The 16,086-nt window shown below is 41.5% G+C and overlaps 1 protein-coding gene and 1 long non-coding RNA gene across 3 annotated transcripts; one reads left to right on the top strand and one right to left on the bottom strand.

Annotated features, from left to right (window-relative positions):
* Positions 1-7,933: 7,933 nt before the first annotated feature.
* Positions 7,934-12,477, top strand: LOC309698200 (uncharacterized protein; the record flags this gene model as incomplete). The annotated part of the gene is made up of 4 exons (XM_082520500.1): positions 7,934-10,445; positions 10,555-10,836; positions 11,329-11,975; positions 12,418-12,477. The coding sequence occupies exons 1-4, from the start codon at positions 10,229-10,231 to the stop codon at positions 12,475-12,477; spliced, it is 1,206 nt and encodes a 401-aa protein (XP_082376626.1). The 5' UTR covers positions 7,934-10,228.
* A 1,127-nt stretch (positions 12,478-13,604) lies between these two features.
* On the bottom strand, positions 13,605-15,906 carry LOC309698340. 2 transcript variants are annotated; one of them, XR_014274070.1, is made up of 4 exons: positions 15,656-15,906; positions 15,111-15,231; positions 14,317-14,415; positions 13,605-13,618 (listed from the first exon to the last, which is right to left on the bottom strand). It is a non-coding gene; the product is annotated as an uncharacterized lncRNA (long non-coding RNA). The 2 variants fall into 2 exon arrangements; XR_014274071.1 differs by lacking the exon at positions 13,605-13,618 and having other exon boundaries at positions 14,240-14,415.
* Between the last annotated feature and the right edge of the window lie 180 nt (positions 15,907-16,086).

Genomic DNA, 16,086 nt, shown 5'->3' with positions numbered 1-16,086 from the left:
TTTTGGCTCCTACCTCAAAGCACACTGTGTTCTGTTGATCTTATGTGCTGCACAATAATGTTTAACATTTAGTATTTACTGTCATATTCCCATATATCATTGTGATGTTGTTTATTCTATTACTCTTGTTCTCTTCTGCTTGCTTTCTTTTTTCTTTCTCAGCAGGTGACCCAGGTGATTGATATATGCATTTTTTTTTCTCTGCCCGTTCTGTTGGTTTTTGTCTTTTGCCCTTCTCCCCCGTCCCTCTTCTCAGCTGTTTCTCTTTCCCTCTTTCTTTCTCCCCTTCTTTCCCCCAGTCAAGTCTGTCCCGTATTCAGTAAGTGAAAATAAAATAAACAATAAAAGGTGAATCAAATGGACCATTACGGCAAGGCTGGGATGGTCAGTTTGGTAAAGTAAATCCGTTGGGCATCTTTCTTTGCCTTTAGACAACAATTCTGAGGGCAAAAGAGCCAAACGGGACAGGCCAAAAAAAATAAAATAAAATAAAAAATAAATATATATATATATATATATATATATATATATATATATTACTAACCATCAAGGGTACAATGAAGTGGGCATGCCCATTCTTGTTGCTGTTTATAGAATGAGAGAAGTGCCCGGTCTCTGTCCTCCTCAGAGTCCCTCACATCCATCCTCAGCTGAAGTGGTGTCCCAGATGCATGTTCCCGAAGTAGATTTTCTCTGAAAACTTTGGCAGCATGAGCTGGATCTTTAATCACCACCCAATCTAGACCGCAAAAATAAATGAAACAATTACACATAGAAAAAACCGTCTTAACATGTTACATGCAGATATGCATTCCTTTACAGTCAAAGATGAAGAACACCTGAAAAATGTCATTCAGTGCAGCACCAAAAGGCAAATGGCCTAGTACCTATATAGTGTTTTACCACGAACACTAAAAGGCCTTTATACTACAGTCGCATTCACCCAATCAATCTTCTAATACATATTACCAGAAATATTCTAAATATTCCATTTCTGCACAGAATGAGGTTTGATTCCTGGTTTCAGTTACCCTAGCATCACTTTCAGGGTTTCCAAACAACATTAAGAACCCAAGAAAGTATTTTAACATTAATAGTCATGAATTATATTGTTGATTACATGCAGTACTATTTATTTTAAAGTAATTTTATTAAAGGTAATATTTTATTACTGAATGAATGTAAGTTGTTTGCAAACTTATAGCAGCTCTATGTGTTTACACAAACCATTGTCAGGTTCTTTGTGAACAAATTCCTCAGTACCAGTTACTACTGCACTTTGAGCTGAGGTTTCTGATGTTTCAGGCCTAACTGGCACACTTTCACTGACTGTGGCTGGCTCTCTATCATTTTCTTCAACATGGCCTCCCTCTCGTTCTCTATGTGATTCCTGCGTGGATGTCCTTGAAGTTAACAAAATTGACATTGTCATACTCTCTCATTTTCCTAATGTAAAATGAATATGTAGTACACATATGTCTTTGTTAGTACTTAACCAGCACAGCTGTCTCTGTGCATTTTTATTTCAGAAAAGGAAAATTCCTTCTGACAAGTAATACAGGAGATGAGTGGACCAGAGGCATGACCTGAGCTCTCCTAAAAGATAAAAAACATCCATTTATAAATGTAAATTCCACAATGCTATTTATTTATATTATTATGTGTGAAATGATGACAATATAGATTTATGTACACAATCAAAGTGTAAGTCCTGTTGAAGTGGACGGATGTAGATTGTAGCCTGCCCAATCACTGCAGATGGGTCTTTCAGATACGCAATGGTATATCCAGTGCTGGGACATTGAAGCAATGCAAGATTTCGACTACGAGTAGATCCTGTAATTTTTAGAAACTCAAATCCTCCCCCTTCTTGGAGCTTTGGAAACACTTCCATCAGTTTAGTTCTTACAGTCTCGGGATCATTGTCATTCCCTGTATTTAAAAGAATAAACAGATAATCTCCATTCAATCAAACACCCACATATTTGAAAACAAGCCAGTACTATCTAATAGCCACAAAATAACAATCACACAGTTGAAATTTAAGTCCAATTTAAATTAAAATGACCAAATATTTATCACATTCATGGTAAAAATTATAAAAACAAAAAACAAACAAAAAAACCCTACAGTGAACCACAATCAAAACTGGGCTCTGGTAAATTTCTACTATCAGACTTACCTGAAAATGTCACTTTTTGCTCTCCAAGTCCTGCAGCATGGAGGTCTGCTTTAAGTTGAATGCTTGGAACTTTGTTAGCCTTGTGATCAGCCAAGCAACAGAACGTATGTGTGTAGCTTCTTCTAGGTACTAGGCTCTGTGCTGACCGTCTTATCATATTTCTTCTACTCCCACCATTATACGGAGCAAAGAGCCTTGCTAGCTCGGCTGCAACACAAAGAAAATATCCCAGCGGAACAGACCACCAGTCAGCTACAACAGTCTGAACTTTCAGCTTAGCATCATTTTAAACGTCACTAACGCTACACATCAGCACCAGGCATGGTGCTGCAAAATAAGGGCGTTTTACTGACTATCTAGTTTCATGCCCCATCCACACACAACGAAAGTGAGTCACACACAAAGCATAATTAGCTAACTACCACACATAAACCTAGGTGCACAACCCCCACCCACTGAAATTTAGATGCTCATATGAATTGCTAAGATTTAACTGTGTGCTAAGTCATCAATTAGTATAACACGTGGCTGACGTTACTTACTTTGGACAGGTGTATGTAATGGTGCCGCAGGTATCTGCTGTGTCTGAGCTGACGGAGTTGGGGAATTTGTCCTCAGAGCTTCTTCAATTAAATTCGCTGCTTCTCTCAGCAGCTCCGGACAGCTTTTTGACATTTCTCGTACACGTCGTGCAATGTATCAATTGAGGTACACAACTATTGTCAAGTGTCTTGATTTTTATGGCGGCAACTTCTTGCTTCCAACTGCATAGCGCATCCAAGCAAAGTTAAAAAATGAATATCACCACCTAAAGGATCGGAGTGAGATTTAATGGGAGTACATCAATCATCAGCTTGTGGGGATAGGTTAATTGGATAATCCAAATTGCCACTAGGTGTGAATGTGTGAATGAATGTGAGTGCGAATGGTTGTCTGTCCCTGTGTGTTGGCTCTGTGACAGACTGGCAACCTGTCCAGAGCGTACCCCGCCTCTCACCCTATGACAGCTGGGATAGGCTCCAGTGCCCCCCGCGACCCTGAAAAGGATAAGCGGAAGCGAATGGATGGATGGATGGATGGATGGACATCAATCTATTATCAGGGATCGATCTGTGTGGACTTGCTTTACAGTTTAACCAATCAGATGTCAGACAAGCTACAGGGAGAGCGTTAACCCCGCCTCCTTGCTGTGATGGGTGAGGCTGACAGATAAAATTATTTCATGATGAGAGCCAGGCGCCAGGACTGCCAAAATGAAATAAATAAATATATCATTAAATAATTAATTAAATGTGTCAATAATTAATTAATTAAATGTGTCATAACTATTTATTTAATTAATTATTGCCAATTTTAATTAATTATTGCCACATTTAATTAATTATTTAATGGTGTATTTAATTAATTCATTATGGCAGTCCTGGCGTTCCATACAACAGGGCTTTAGCATCTGGAATGACACTTGTAGCTTGTTTCCATTCACACTCAGCTCGACAGCACTTGCGTCTGACAGCCTTCAGCCAGGGGTCAGATTTCGTTTTAGGCTGCCTGGTTCTTAACGGAGCCACAGTGTCCAAAGCAATCTGGTAGTTGAAATAAAACCATGAGCTCAGTTCCTCAGTCTGGCTGCACAAAAACTCTGGGACTTTACAGTTCTGGTTAAAAACTGTTAAAAACTGCTCAGCAGTGGGTCAAAAATACGACAGCGGCGAGCAGCAGCGCGGTTTAACTGAGGTACAGACAAGAGGAACTTGAAGCATCACAGGACTGTGGTCAGAAAACACAGCATCACAAATCTCTACGTTAAAAACAGAAACAAACAGAAAAACCATGAGATAAAACAAGATCAAGTGTGTGTCCATGTTCATGTATGGGACTGACTGAATAACACAAAGTTAGAATGCTTAGTATGTTTTTTAGGCTATTTTACAGTATGAAAATAAATAACTTATTAAAACAGATCATATACACATCCAATAACTAAGTGAAAATGATTGTTTTTGTTTTTTTATTTGCTAATAAAAGTGTCAATGCAGTCAACCATCGTTTTTGTCCTCGTGCATTAGTTTTGATTTAGTTATCAAGTAAAATTTAATAGTAATTTTTTTACTTTGATTTTTGGGATGTAGGATGATCGTTTTCATTTCTGTCTAACGCTGTGACATCTTTTTGTTCCAGCATGATTTCTTTCTCATTGACATTTGATGGGTTTTCAAGGTGTTCCATTAACATTACATCTTATTTATTATAATTTTATATGTGCGTGACTTGGGGCATGAACCAGAAAATATGCAACCCTCGTGGAGGTTTTTTGTCTCTAAATGATCAAAATGAAAAATCTCGGTATCATTGGGACCTCATCCATCTAGTCGAGGAGCTGACCGCGGTCTAGACTACACTAAGCAGCAGCAGTGTATTCCTAGTATGTACAATGCATCACTATGAGACATAAATGCACACTTAGTGTAATGTATTCTTCTTTCAAAGGTCTTTTTATTAGACAAAGGTTCCAATACAATGTATACAATAACACAAAATGCTTCAGAATATTCCAAAATTTCAATCTTGTTCCCACCCTAACCCTTAAAACAACAAATAATTGGCAGCCTGCTGCCCAACTAAACCAAAAAACAAACCAAAAAACAAACAGAAAAAAACAAACAAAAGCAAAAAACAACAAACAGACTCATAAAAGAAAAGAAAAAAAAACAAGACGGGGGAGGGGGGGGTTCCTTGGACTACTCAGTAACAGTAGTTGTGGGCCTTTCAAAGAAGTCCAGAAAGGAAGACCACAGTTTATAAAATTTATTTTTGACCCACGAACTGTATATCAAATTTTTTCTAAATCCATACAAGACATTATATCTTTTAGCCATTGTGTGTGTGAGCGGGGAGAAGAGTCTTTCCACTTAAGCAGTATAGCTCGCCTGGCCAACAATAATGAAAAGTTTCATGTTCTGAGTCTGGAGTTGGACAGATTCAGATTCTGGACCGGACCAAACATAGCACAGAGTGGCTCTGGTTCAATTTGATGCAGCAGGACTTCAGACATGGTATGGAAAACAGATTTCCAAAAGGTGGACAAAGAAGGGCAGGACCAGTACATATGAAACAATGTACCAGGAGCACCCCCACACCTTATACAGGCTGGGTCCACCCCTGGGTATATGTGTGCCAGTCTATCCCTGGACCAATGCCCCCGATGAATCTTAAATTGGATAAGTGTATGTCGAGCACACATTGATATATTGTGAACCTGGCCAAGGATAGAGTCCCACAGTTCATCCGTAATATGAAAGGTAAGGTCCTTTTCCCATTTAGATTTAATAGCAGCTACTGAAGAGCCTTGTAAATTGGAAATTGAGCTGTACAAGGCTGATATTATGCCCCTTGAGGTTGGGTTTACCATTAAAAAATCATCTACTGGATTGTGTGGAGGCATTTGGGGGAATTCTGCTGTCACACTCTGCATATAGTGTCTGGCCTGTAAGAACCGAAAAAACTGAGTTGCAGCTATGCCAAATTTGGTGGATATTTGAGAGAAACTTACAAATTGTCCATCTTCATATAAGTCTGCAAAGGATTTTAGGCCCTTTTTATGCCAGATATGAAAAGCATTATCTGCCATTGAGGGAACAAATAGGTGGTTTGCTGCAACTGGGCTTTGAAGTGAGAAAGCCCGGAGACCCAGACTCTTCCTAAACTGAGACCAGATTCTAAGAGATTGCTGGACAACTCTATTGTTACTCGGTAGAGGCAATGCCAAAAGGGAGTGATGAACCTAAAGTCGCAAGTAGAGAAATTTTCCCACTTGAATATGACTCCATGGCAACCCAAACTGGTGGTGACGGTTCGAGATGGTAGTGTCTCCAATACAACAAACACCTGATATTGGTGGCCCAATAATAGTACTGGAAATTAGGGAGGCCTAAACCTCCAACCGGCTTGGGCCTTTGAAGAATAGATTTCTTCAATTTGGGAGGTTTACCATTCCAAATAAATGAAGTGATTAGTGAGTCTAGAGATTTAAAAAAATGATTTTGGAATCAGGATAGGGAGGCATTGAAAAACATAAGAATTTTGGAAGTAGCATCATTTTCACCGAGTTAATCCTACCTATTAAAGATAAGGATAATGGGGACCATCTGGACAGCATGTGCTTGCACTGTTCCAGCATGGGGAGGAGATTCTTTTAAACAAACAATGAAATTGCTTTGTGACATATATCCCAAGGTAATCAAAGTGATCTGTGACTATTTTAAAGGGAACATTTACCAAATCCAGATTTCAAGCACTCTCGTTAATCAAAAACAGTTCACTCTTATTTATATTAATTTTGTGTCCAGAGAGGTGACTAAAAGCATTCAGTATATTAAGTACAGCGGGTAAGGAGGTAAGCGGGTTGGAAAGAAATAGAAGAAGGTCATCGGCATACAGTGAAACTCTATGCTCAATCCCCCCCCCTCCATATGCCCTTTATGTGCCCGCTACCATGGACTGCAATCGCTAATGGCTCAATTGCAAGGGCAAAAAGCAAAGGGCTTAAAGGGCAGCCCTGTGTCGCTCCATGGTGGAGCCTAAAATGGTCAGAGTAGCGACAGTTAGTTACCACTGAAGCTGTGGGGCTTGCGTAAAGAAGTTTGATCCATGAGCAAAATAAGGGGCCCATTCCAAACCTTTCTAAAGTAAAAAACAAATATTCCCACTCCACCCTATCAAATGCTTTTTCCGAGTCCATAGCAATAAGGCATTCAGGCACAACATGGCTGGGGGCATAGATAATATTAAAAAGTCGCCATATGTTAAAGAAGGCGTGCCGATTTTTTATAAAGCCAGTTTGGTCGGGAGATATTATAGCAGGAAGAATTTTTTCCAGCCTGTGCGCCAGCAGCTTAGACAGAATTTTAACATCCATGTTTAACAGAGATATAGGTCTATAGGAAGACAGTCAGTCGGGTCCTTGCCCTTCTTAAGTAACACTGTGATACAGGCCTGGTAGCATGATGAAGGAAGTGCCCCAGAGTCTAGCGACTCTGTAAAAACTTCGCAAAGGAAAGGGGCCAAATCGTCCGAGAATTTTTTTTATAAAAGTCTGCAGAAAATCCATCAGGGCCTGGAGATTTCCCAGATTTCATAGATGCTATTGCCGCCTGAATTTCCGGCTTTGAGATAGGGGCTTCCAGAGTCTGTCTGAGCTCTGGGGAAAGCGAGGGCATATCAATGGAGTCAAAGAAACCATGTAAATCTTTTACATTAACAGTAGATTCTGATGTATATAAGCCTTCTGATCCCTAGTCACCACTCCATCGTCTGCCTTCAAGCCAGTTATAATTTGTTTAGCCCTAATACCACGCAGTTGGGTGGCCAAAAGCTTACCGGTCTTTCCACCGTGTTCGTAAAAATCGCTCTTGCTCCTAATCAGACATCCTTCCACTTGTCGAGTGGAAAGTAGATTGTGTTTGGTTTGTAAACTTAAGCGTTCTTTGTATAGCGCCGGTGATGGTGACTGAGTGTACTGCCTGTCGATGTTTAAAATCTGGTCTGAAATAAGCTTCTGTTCCCGCTGTGCACACTGTCTTTTAAATGCTGCCACTGAGATGATTTCTCCTCTCAGAAATGCCTTCAGAGCCTTAAAACAGGCGTTGAAAAAAATTGCATATCATCAAAATTGGGTGCATAAAGATTAGCCAAAGTCACAGACCTGTCGCAGAGTTTGCCAGACACTATTATAAACCGTCCGTTTTTGTCTGACACAAGATTAGATGGAACAAATGGGATGTTCCGATCGATAAGAATAGCTGTACCCCTAGCCTTTGCTTTAAAATTAGAGTGAAACATCTGTCCTGACCAACATTTTGCCAAGCGTGAGTGATCTGAATCCTGCAAGTGAGTCTCTTGCAAAAAAACTACCCCGGGCTTAAATTGCTTCAGACGTGATAAGACTCTCTTTCGCTTTATTGGGTGGTTCAACCCCCTCACATTCCAGCTAAAAAAGGTAAGATTACCACTCATCAAGGAAGTCCCACATTTTTATGTACAGAGTTGCCCAAGGAGGGAAGGGAGGGGACCAAAACAAAACAAACAAAAAAAAACCATGACAACCAACCCCACCCCAGAAAGAAAATGCAATACAATAACATATCACTGTGTAAAAAAAACCCCTAAAACAATACCACCCACCAATATCCCCCAGCAGGTTGCATTAAAAAGCAACCGCGTAAGCCCCTGCTTTCTTCCCATATTAGTCAAGAACTCCCCGTACCACTAGCATCATACCTGCACCCTTGAACAGTAGCCCCTAAACTCGAGCCAGAGACTCAGTTTTCAGGCCAGGAAGAAGAGAAAGAAGAAAGAACAAAAAACAAATCAACCAAACAACAAACCAGTTTTACCTTAAAATGGACAGCAAAGAATATATTGCTATGCCAACAGCACGGCTGTATAATGTCAGTCACAACGAGGACGCCACTTAGGCTAGTCCGACCCGTTATAGTTGCAAATTAGGGTGAGTGCTCTAACCGGCTACAATGTCCAACTCAGGATGGAGAGCTTCGGTTTTCTTCCATGGTTTGAATGAAGCGAGAGGCCTCCTCAACTGACTCCAATCGCCGGATTTTCCCATCTGAAAGAGTAACGCGGAGCCTGGCGGGGAAGAGAAGGGAAGGACAAAGGCCTCTCCAGTATAACTCGGCCATAACATCCTTATACTGGGCTCACTGCTTCTGGACGTCGGCGTTGTAATCCTCATAAAACTGGAGTTTATGTCCGCAGTACTCCAACGTCCCTCGGCGTCTCCGTGCTTCCCTCATCAGCAGCTCCTTAATCTGGAAGCGGTGGAAGCGGATAATGACTTCCATCAGGGCCCGGTTTGGGCATAAGGCTACGGTGGGCTCTGTCAAGCTCCGGGGGGATGGCAAAGTTTGTGCGCCGAAGACCTCCACCAGCAGCCGGGAAAAGAACTCAGTTGGCCAAGGACCCGGCTCCACCGATTCCGGCAAACCCACCAGACGAATGTTCTGCCTTCTGCTTCTACTCTCCAGGTCAGAAAGTTTAGTTTTGAAAAGTTTGTTTTCCTCCTGTAGTGAATCATACTTAGCTTCGAGCGCTGCTAAACGCTGAACAACATCAACTGCGTTTGATTCAAGCTCACCAATACGTAGTTCTTGATTTGCAACTTCCGCTTGAATCTTGTCCAACTTACCGTTAATCACATCCGATGTAGTCTTAAAATCTGCGGCTATGGCTGTTCTGTGCTGTTCGAGCAGGGCGACAAGCGCCGGGTTCAGGGCTGCACTAGCATCGTCTGCTGCGCCAGCGTTAGCACAGCTCTCGCCAGTAAGGTTTTTCTCGGTTTGTCTCCTTCCCTTGAACATCCTTCCAGTGTGACACTTAAATGACCCAAGAAATTCGTATCGAACAGCAAAATGGGGCTCAGAGAGTAAAATTTAAAAAAAAGTTAGGCAGGTGCTACTGGCCGACACACCTTACTCCATTGCCGGAAAACAGATGTCCCCTGCAAACCTAACCTCGTGTGATGTATTCTTAACAACTTTGAATAATGGAGTATGAAGTGAGAGGCATTTAACAGCGGCCTCCCATGGACGAACGTGATAGAGCCTGCCTGAAACTAGGAGAAAAATTGAAACGGGAGTGGCATTCAGGGAGGGAAACGTGGGTGTACGGGGCGCAGGAGCCAACCCTGATGCGTGGCCTGTGAAATGCGACCCAGGGGTACTCTGGGACCCCCGGGGTCCGGAGCTGCCCCGAAGGGGAGCACAAGGGTTAACAGGAAGAAACCTCCGGCAGAACCAGGCTCAGGGAGGGGCGGCCATCTGCTGCGACCGGTTGGGGTGAGAGAAGGAAGACAGGATAAAAGACATGCTGTGGAAGAGAGACAGAGGTTAATAACAGATATGATTCAATGCAGAGAGGTCTATAGCTAGGTTTCATTTGACGTAGACGTGACGTCGACGTAAAGCGCGAAATTTGACTGGCGGTCGGAAGTGAAAAAGATAAGCGCAAAATCACAGACAGACAGTACGCAAAATGCCTATGTCCTGTTGTGTTTACGGATGCTCCAGTAGGTCGACCAGAGAAACTGATAAACGGTATTTTAGGGTACCAAAAATAGCCCAACGAAGAGGAGAAAAATGGAAAATTCTAACCGAAAAACGTAGGAAAAAATGGATTTTAAATTTACGTTTACAGTCGGGAGGAGCAGAGTCTGCCAATGCCCGTGTCTGCAGCGACCACTTCGTCAGAGGTAATGTTATGTTTGCAAACGAACTTATTAGCATTAGGTTGTCGTTAAATTCTCGTTTACTTAGTGCTTTTAAGTTAGTAGTCTAATATTGACTTGATTGGGACTATAGGCTGCCCAAGTGCTTTGGATGACGAAGAGTCGGAGGACTGGGCTCCGACGGTCAATCTCGGCTACGAACGAAAACCCAGATCGGAATCAGTTCTCAAACGAGAGAAAAGAATGAAGCTTAAGGCAGAACAGCATCAATGTGCAGAGGCGATTTTGGATATGCAACAGACGGCTGAGAGCCCGGATTTGAGCCTAGTGACAGTGGAGAACCCCGAACTGCAGCTTCCAGCTGAGAATCCACAACCAGAAGACTTCAGTGTGAATGAGACATTCACTTATCCAGGTAAGATATTGTGCTGAGATGTAAAACAAACAAGAATCATGTCAAAGAGAAAAAGATGCCATTATCTGTAATGATTATGGTCCAAGTTACATATTACATGTTTGTGATTTTTTAATCACAGAGTAAATCCATACCATTTTATTCAGAAAAAAAGAAAAAGTGGCACTTATTACCGTCAGGCACACACCACAGGTTTTTGTACACTGCTATGGTTCTTATATTGCCAGATTCCAGACAGTCTCCTTTCACAGATAAGTAAAGATATCCGTAATGTAAGGTTTCTGTGGAGAGAAACATATAAATATATTTTTTGTTTAGACGCAACATGTTTTTTTGTTGATTAAAAGAAATAATTACATTAAATTAACATAGTGAATTAAACACATTACACCAGATTCTAATAGCCCACTAAAAAACTCCTACAGTGAAAATGAGTAAAAATTGAGGTTGCCTCTATTATGCTGATTATGCTCCCCCACTGTTATATTGCAGGCTGTGCGGATGCTGGATGCCAGACAGAGCTGACGATGGATGACATCGAGAAGATGGAGGATGTTTTGAGACAGAACACAGCAGAGCTGGTTGATCTTCGGAGCAAGGCTCTGGACACACAGTTCAGCCAGGAGGCTTTTGAAAAAAATGAAGACAAGACAAAGTTCTACACAGGGCTCCCCAACTTCTTAGTTTTAATTCAGATTTTTGAACTGTGCGAGCCCTATATCACCTCGGGACCTATGTCTTTGTTGTCCAAATTTGAACAATTCATACTAGTTTTGCTGAGGCTGAGACTAAATCTGCCCCTGAAAGATTTAGCTTTCAGGTTCAATATTTCTCTGTCCACTGCTTCTAGAGTTTGGCATAAAGTAATTGACATACTTCATAAAAGGTTAGAGTTCCTAATTGAGTGGCCAGAGCGACATGTTCTTCAAGCTACGATGCCACTGAGTTTCAGACAGGCATTTGGATGTAAAGTGGCTGTGATTGTTGATTGCTTTGAAGTCTTTATTGAGAGACCATCTAATCTTCTTGCACAAGCTCAAACTTGGTCCAACTACAAGCACCATCACACTGTAAAATTTTTGATTGGTGTTGCCCCCCAAGGCTACGTCACTTACATATCTTCTGCCTGGGGAGGGAGAGTTAGCGATCACAATAGAGAGTGGCCTCCTAAAGAACTTGTTACCTGGAGATATTGTCCTTGCAGATCGTGGGTTCAATATTGGCGATAATGTGGGGTTTTACTGTGCTTCACTACAGACACCGGCATTCATTAAAGGGAGAAAACAGCTGTCAGCCTATGAAGTGGCAGAGACAAGGAAAATAGCCAATTTGCGTATCCATGTTGAGCGAGTCATAGGTTTAGTCAGGAGGAAATATCAAATTCTGCAGAGCAGGGCTATGCCAATAGAGAACATGTCCACAAAGCCAGGTGAGACACATGCATTGATCGACAAGATTGGGGTAATTTGTTGTGCCTTATCAAATCTCTCCGAGTCTGTTGTCCCACTGGAGTAAGGGGGGTGGGTGGTAATCAATCAGTTAAAAAAAAATTAAATGTCTTGTCACTGTCACGGCTCACAGAAGGGGGTGGAGAGGAAGAGTAGTGTCCAGTATCTGCTGCTTGGCTCTGGTGATAAGTAGAACAGGGTAGAGTAATAGTAGTACCTAAGTCCTGACTCCTGATTAGTCTGTAAATGTTTTCAAATGAAATATTTTTCTCCAACTGTCATATTGTGCTGGCAGTTTGTACAGTATTATACTGTGAGATGGATTGCAATCTATTTTGTTTATTTGTTTAAAAGTCTAATCTTGTAAATAAACCACCAATGTATTATTATGCTGCCTCAATAGCATTTAATCATTGTGTAGTGTTACACAACACTTAAATGACACAATTAAATGTACAATAAAATTAAATGACAATTTGTGCTCTAATGCTACGTCAGAGCAAATACAATAGCCAGAACTCATAATGACTACCATCAGGTCATAACAATATTCAAAATGTCATTATGTTGTCGTCCTTTTATCACATTACACATGTATGTTTGTAACTTGCTGTCCCAGTATTTCTGGGAGTATACTGTTTCTAAAAAAACACTCAACTTTAGGAATCGCATCATCCCAAAACTCAAGGTCAGGCAAAATCCTTTCAACAAATATGTCATTGCGGTTCCACACAACAAAGTCACAGTACTCTGCATTTGCAATGTGAAGCTGTGCCTGAATTTGGTAATAGTAGTCATGAGTTGGGTCCAGTGTGACATTATCCCCGTCACTGATGAGGCAGAAGCCCTTCTCCCCAGCACGCATGTGCAGGTTGACCGCATCTTTCTGAGAGTGTGGGCACTAAAATCACAGTGATGAGAACAACAATCAAGATTTATCTGATGAAACAGTGAAGAAGCAAAGATGATGGGTGTGGTCTGTGTTATCATAATCTCTCATTGCCCAAAACAAATGTCTATTTGACACAGACAATAAAGCCTCATCTTATCTTAATTGAACAATAGATTAGAAATTAGAAAAGGTATTTCCTGCATTTTTACTCAGTTCACTGATTCTTATGGAAAGATGTCACACCTATGGCCTTGACTACAACAGAGTCAATACCTTAATCTCGCAGATGCCAGTTCCATGACAGTCACAAGTGACTATCCCATCAGGGGAGGACCCCATGTATGGCCACTTGGGGTTCAGCCAGAGACCGCTGTCCATACATGAGAAGCCTGCATGCTCCTGGCTCATAAGCTTCTCATATGCTCCATGTTTGCATCCATAACTATAAACAGTACACATGCCAAACATGAAAAGGAAATTATTACTTAGTATTGGATGTGTAAAACAGTAAAGTGATGTATTATACAATATGCCATTACCCTAAACTATACTTAGTTCTTACCCTGTATAACCCTAGCCGTATAAGCCTATAACTAACCTCCATCTTCATAACACTTTTTTAGTTACAGTTATGGACAGTTTCATACCCCAAATCTTAACTCTGCCTTACCCTACATCAAACCCTAAATACCTTGTAGCAGCTGTGGTGAACCTATATGCCTCTGGATTGCATATGGCCTTGATCAAGCTCTTTGATGGTTGCTGGGGGTTGGTCTTAAGAACTTGTTTCAGCTTAGAGGCAGTTACGCGTCCAGCTCTTTGCCTAAACCAAATACTGCTTGCACTCTGACTTCGAGTCGCCCTCTCTACAGCCTGGACTTGGGACAGGGTGAGCTCTTCAAGCTGGAAGTCCAGGCATAGCTCTTCAAGGTCTTTGGGGGGGAGCTGCAGTGTCTCTGGTGTTCTGTACTCAGGCACAGTTTTAGGAAGCATGCTAGACTGGGGGACAAATTCTTTGTGGTAAGGTTCCCTAGACATCAGTGCTGCATTCCTTGGACAGTTTTTGCTTAAACTCTCAAAAAACCTACAGTATGTCTCTGAATCTCTCTGCACTCTTGGGCATGGAAGTGATTTCCCAACCTTTTGTGTACTTGTGCAGCCATCAATGGAACACTCAAGCTTTCGTTTTTTTGACTTTGCTGAAGAGAAGTCAATCAGAGTTACTGGGCAAGCAGGAATCTGGAAAAATTAAGCCAAAGAAGATCATTAAAATTTAAAAAGCTCTTTTCCAAAACGCTATATATTCGTTTCCAAAAATATTCGAAATTGAACAGTGATGGCAGTGGAGTGAGTATGTGTGTTTTTGGCTGGGGATAATGGTTGGTTGGCAGTGAAGTGTGTGTGTGTATGTTGGGTGGGGATGGAGGTGCCATGTGCTGGGTATAAAAGGAGTGGAAAGTAAGCAGTTCCATGTTGATGAAAATGTGGTGTGAGGAGTTGTGAGTATTGAGGAATGCATGAGAAATGTGAATATATAAAGTGCTGCAGTCAGGTGTGTGTGTGCGCAGAAAACAAGTGCTAGGGTGTTGAGGCATGCATGAGAAGGGTGTGATATACAGTATACGGTTCTGCAGTCATGGTTATGTTAGTCATGAAAAAGGAAATGGCTTTTAAATGCTGTTATAGCGTTTTGGAATAGAACTCTTCATTTATTAAAGTACTGCCTTTTGTCTGACCCCTCACCTGCAACCTGCCCGGCTTGATTAGATCTACCAGGAGCTTGAAGCCCCCGCCGGTATAGCCTACAGGGTCATTGAGGCACTCAAGCTTCCCCACCACGACAAGGTAGCAGTATAGGGGAAGATATTTTATCCTACTGTCACATGAAGTCCCAATATAATATTCTTTATCCTACATTTTGCTTTTTGGCTTACCTTTTTAACATGAGATGGCATCAGCCACTTGCACTGCTCTGATGTGCATGTCGCTCTCATTTTCACCCCAGCTTCAACTGCAAAAAGAACAGCTCCAACGTGCGAGCATGATTCTGATAGTCTGGAAATAGAGCACATAATCTTTTTAACATGAAATGCAATATTTACAGTACATTTTGATGATGCATAGCTTACTAATACTAATGTGCAATGGCACTTTATTTGAAGTAACATGTTTATTCATTAACTCTTTCTCAACAGCCTATAGAGAAATCATTATCTAGGTGATGACATGACTGAATAGTTCTACCCTCTATCTGAAAAATGCATCTGAGTGTCATGAGGGATCTAAGGCAATCACACAAATTCTTAGCTGATGAATTCTTAGCTAAAAGAAAACACTCTCTCCCCACTACTACTGAAGTACACCTGCAAAATGCTAGCAGTGCCCTATGCGTATATGTGTGTGTGTGTGTGTGTGTGTGTGTGTGTGTGTGTGTGTGTGTTCTCATTGCAATAACATCCTACTTAATTAGGCTACTAACCCTGCCATACAATTGCAATGAGCTGCAATCACTTCTCCATCCTCCTTTGCAATTACCCAAGTCTTCAGAGGTGTCTCGTTAGACCGCTGAGAATGGTTTACCTTGAAACAAACAACTGTCACTCTAACGAAGTCCTAAGGATGTGGCATGTTTGTTGACGTTAAAGCCGCTACCGCTAACTGTTAGCGTGTTTAAGATAAAGCAATATAAGAACAAACACTCACCCTTGCAAACACCAAACTGTATCCATCACGGAGATGTTTTGTTCCAAGGTTGTGGACCCACCCGCTGACAAAAAAATTGTACGCCTCCAGACTCTTGAAAGCTTTCATTTGCTGCCTAGTGTAGTAAGAAGTCTGGAGGACCAAGTAGTTGGTGATATCCACAGCCTCGATAGTAGGCAAATCCTTTACTTCTGTGGTGTATTCGGA

This window comes from Aulonocara stuartgranti, assembly GCF_965226115.1.
Source record: "Aulonocara stuartgranti genome assembly, chromosome: 22".
Classification (NCBI taxonomy): domain Eukaryota; kingdom Metazoa; phylum Chordata; class Actinopteri; order Cichliformes; family Cichlidae; genus Aulonocara; species Aulonocara stuartgranti.
Note: the sequence above shows the minus strand (reverse complement) of the source record. Positions and strands in the feature narration are given on the sequence as shown.